At 57.2% G+C, this 1735-nt stretch overlaps 1 protein-coding gene across 1 annotated transcript in view; it reads left to right on the top strand.

The window, feature by feature from the left end:
• LOC113216446 (uncharacterized) overlaps window positions 1-1735 on the top strand; it is a 2931-nt gene continuing 1196 nt past the window's right edge. Inside the window, exons 1-3 of the mRNA XM_052264014.1 lie at window positions 1-326; window positions 569-814; window positions 1545-1730. Of these exons, the coding sequence (XP_052119974.1) occupies window positions 189-326; window positions 569-814; window positions 1545-1730 (570 nt within the window). The 5' untranslated portion in view covers window positions 1-188. The remainder of the gene's footprint in view (window positions 327-568; window positions 815-1544; window positions 1731-1735) is intronic.

A 1735-nucleotide genomic window follows, 5' to 3' on the forward strand; every position in this document is an offset into this window, starting at 1 on the left:
GAGAGAGACATGGCGCTTCAGGAACCCCTGTCCGTGCGCCTCTGTCACACTCGCCAGGGCTGCCTGCGGCCGCCAACAATGCAGCTTAGCAGTCGACGCTTTGGGGTGCAGCGCGACGCCGGCACCGCGCGCACCGCGGCGTGAGGTGAGGAGGGCCTCGGCGGCCTCGGCGGCGCGCTGCCGCAGCCATGGACACCATCCTGGACGTGTTCTTCGAGAAGGTGTTCTCGCAGCTGCCGCGGGGCGCGCTCGTGTCGCGGTACAAGCGCGCCGAGCTGTCGGACTACTTCGGCACGGTCATCGTCGGGTGCGTGGGCGCCGAGCACGTGAGTGATGCCACACGCCACACCAACTGAATTTGGACGAACTTATTGAATCCAACGTTTCGGACGAACTTCTTCGTCATTGATTTGAACACGTTTCGCGTGCATTCATGTGAACGGAATCATGCATTTTTGCAAACAAATTTGTTGAAAACGAAACGTAGGTGTATCTTTGAAGAAACGTTTGCAAAAATATACAAATACTGACTGTTGTTGAGTGTGTTGGACGGGGCCGCGATGTGCAGGTGACGGCGCAGGAGGCGGTGGCGAGCGCCGTATGCGCGGCGCTACGCTACCACGCGGCCACCCGGGACGCCAACGGCGGCGTCTGCCTCAAGGGCAAGTTCCACGACATCCTGTACGTGGCGGCCAAGCTGGCGTACGACTGGGAGCTGCGCGACGGACACACGGTGGCGCGGCTGCTGCGGGACCTGCACGCCTGCGAGGACACCTTCGAGCGGCTCGTGGTGGGCGCCATCGTGGGCACCAGGGTGAGAGCGCCACCGGCCCGCGCCAGCCCGCGCCAGCCAGCAATGTGGAAACAGTCTGGCGAACTGGGATATAATTTCCAATTAAATTGCCGTTTCGCCTTGGCAGATATTAATAAGCGAAACCATTCTTAATAACAGACACGGAAATATGCAGGCCACGGTTCACCTCGGAGCAAGAGCAGCGCACTGGAAAAACAAAGGCGATGAAGTCCTCCCTTTAAAAGGCACTAAAGGTTTAGTTAGTGCCCTTACCAAGGGGGCCTCAGCTCCCTTGTAGAGTGTACGTCAGATTGCCAAGATTGTCAGATTGCTAGACGAATATTTTGCTTTTCGGACATAAAATGCCTGTAACTTGGCAAAACGTACTACTTGCAGCCTGAATCTAGGCAAAAGCATATGTGTCTTGGGCGAGGTCTTGGGTCAGATTGCCTTATTGCCTAGAGATTGCCGAAGAATATCGTAGATTTCCAGGGTGAGTTTACACCAGATTGCTGGCTGGCCCCCTCGGCCTTTACAAAAGCACTACTAAAACTCCAAAAACAGAAAGTTCTAGCGTTTGTAGGGCTCAGTCGGTGCCTTACGAGACTCTCTGTACCTTTCTTTAGCACCCCTGGAAGACAAGACTTAGCACCTTAGTTTTTCCAGGGAGACTGTCCTATTGGAGGGACCGCCGGCCACTTCTAGACCACCGTCTCTTTCGAACCCAGTTAAAAGTTTGCGGTTTCTGCAGGTCTCACACCTACTGTCTGGCTGGAAGAGCGAGTTTGCGGACCGAGAAGAGAACCTTCAGGCGGTCGAGTTCTTCCTGGTGCACGCCGACGAGCAGCGGCTGGTGTTCGGCGACGACCCCCGCGGCGCACCGGCCCCGGGCCCCCCCGGTGCGCAGGGAAGGAGGTTCGCCGACGTGCACATGAGGGCGTG

Source organism: Frankliniella occidentalis, unplaced genomic scaffold (assembly GCF_000697945.3).
Source record: "Frankliniella occidentalis isolate FOCC.00 unplaced genomic scaffold, Focc_3.1 Scaffold15, whole genome shotgun sequence".
NCBI classification, from domain to species: Eukaryota; Metazoa; Arthropoda; class Insecta; order Thysanoptera; family Thripidae; genus Frankliniella; species Frankliniella occidentalis.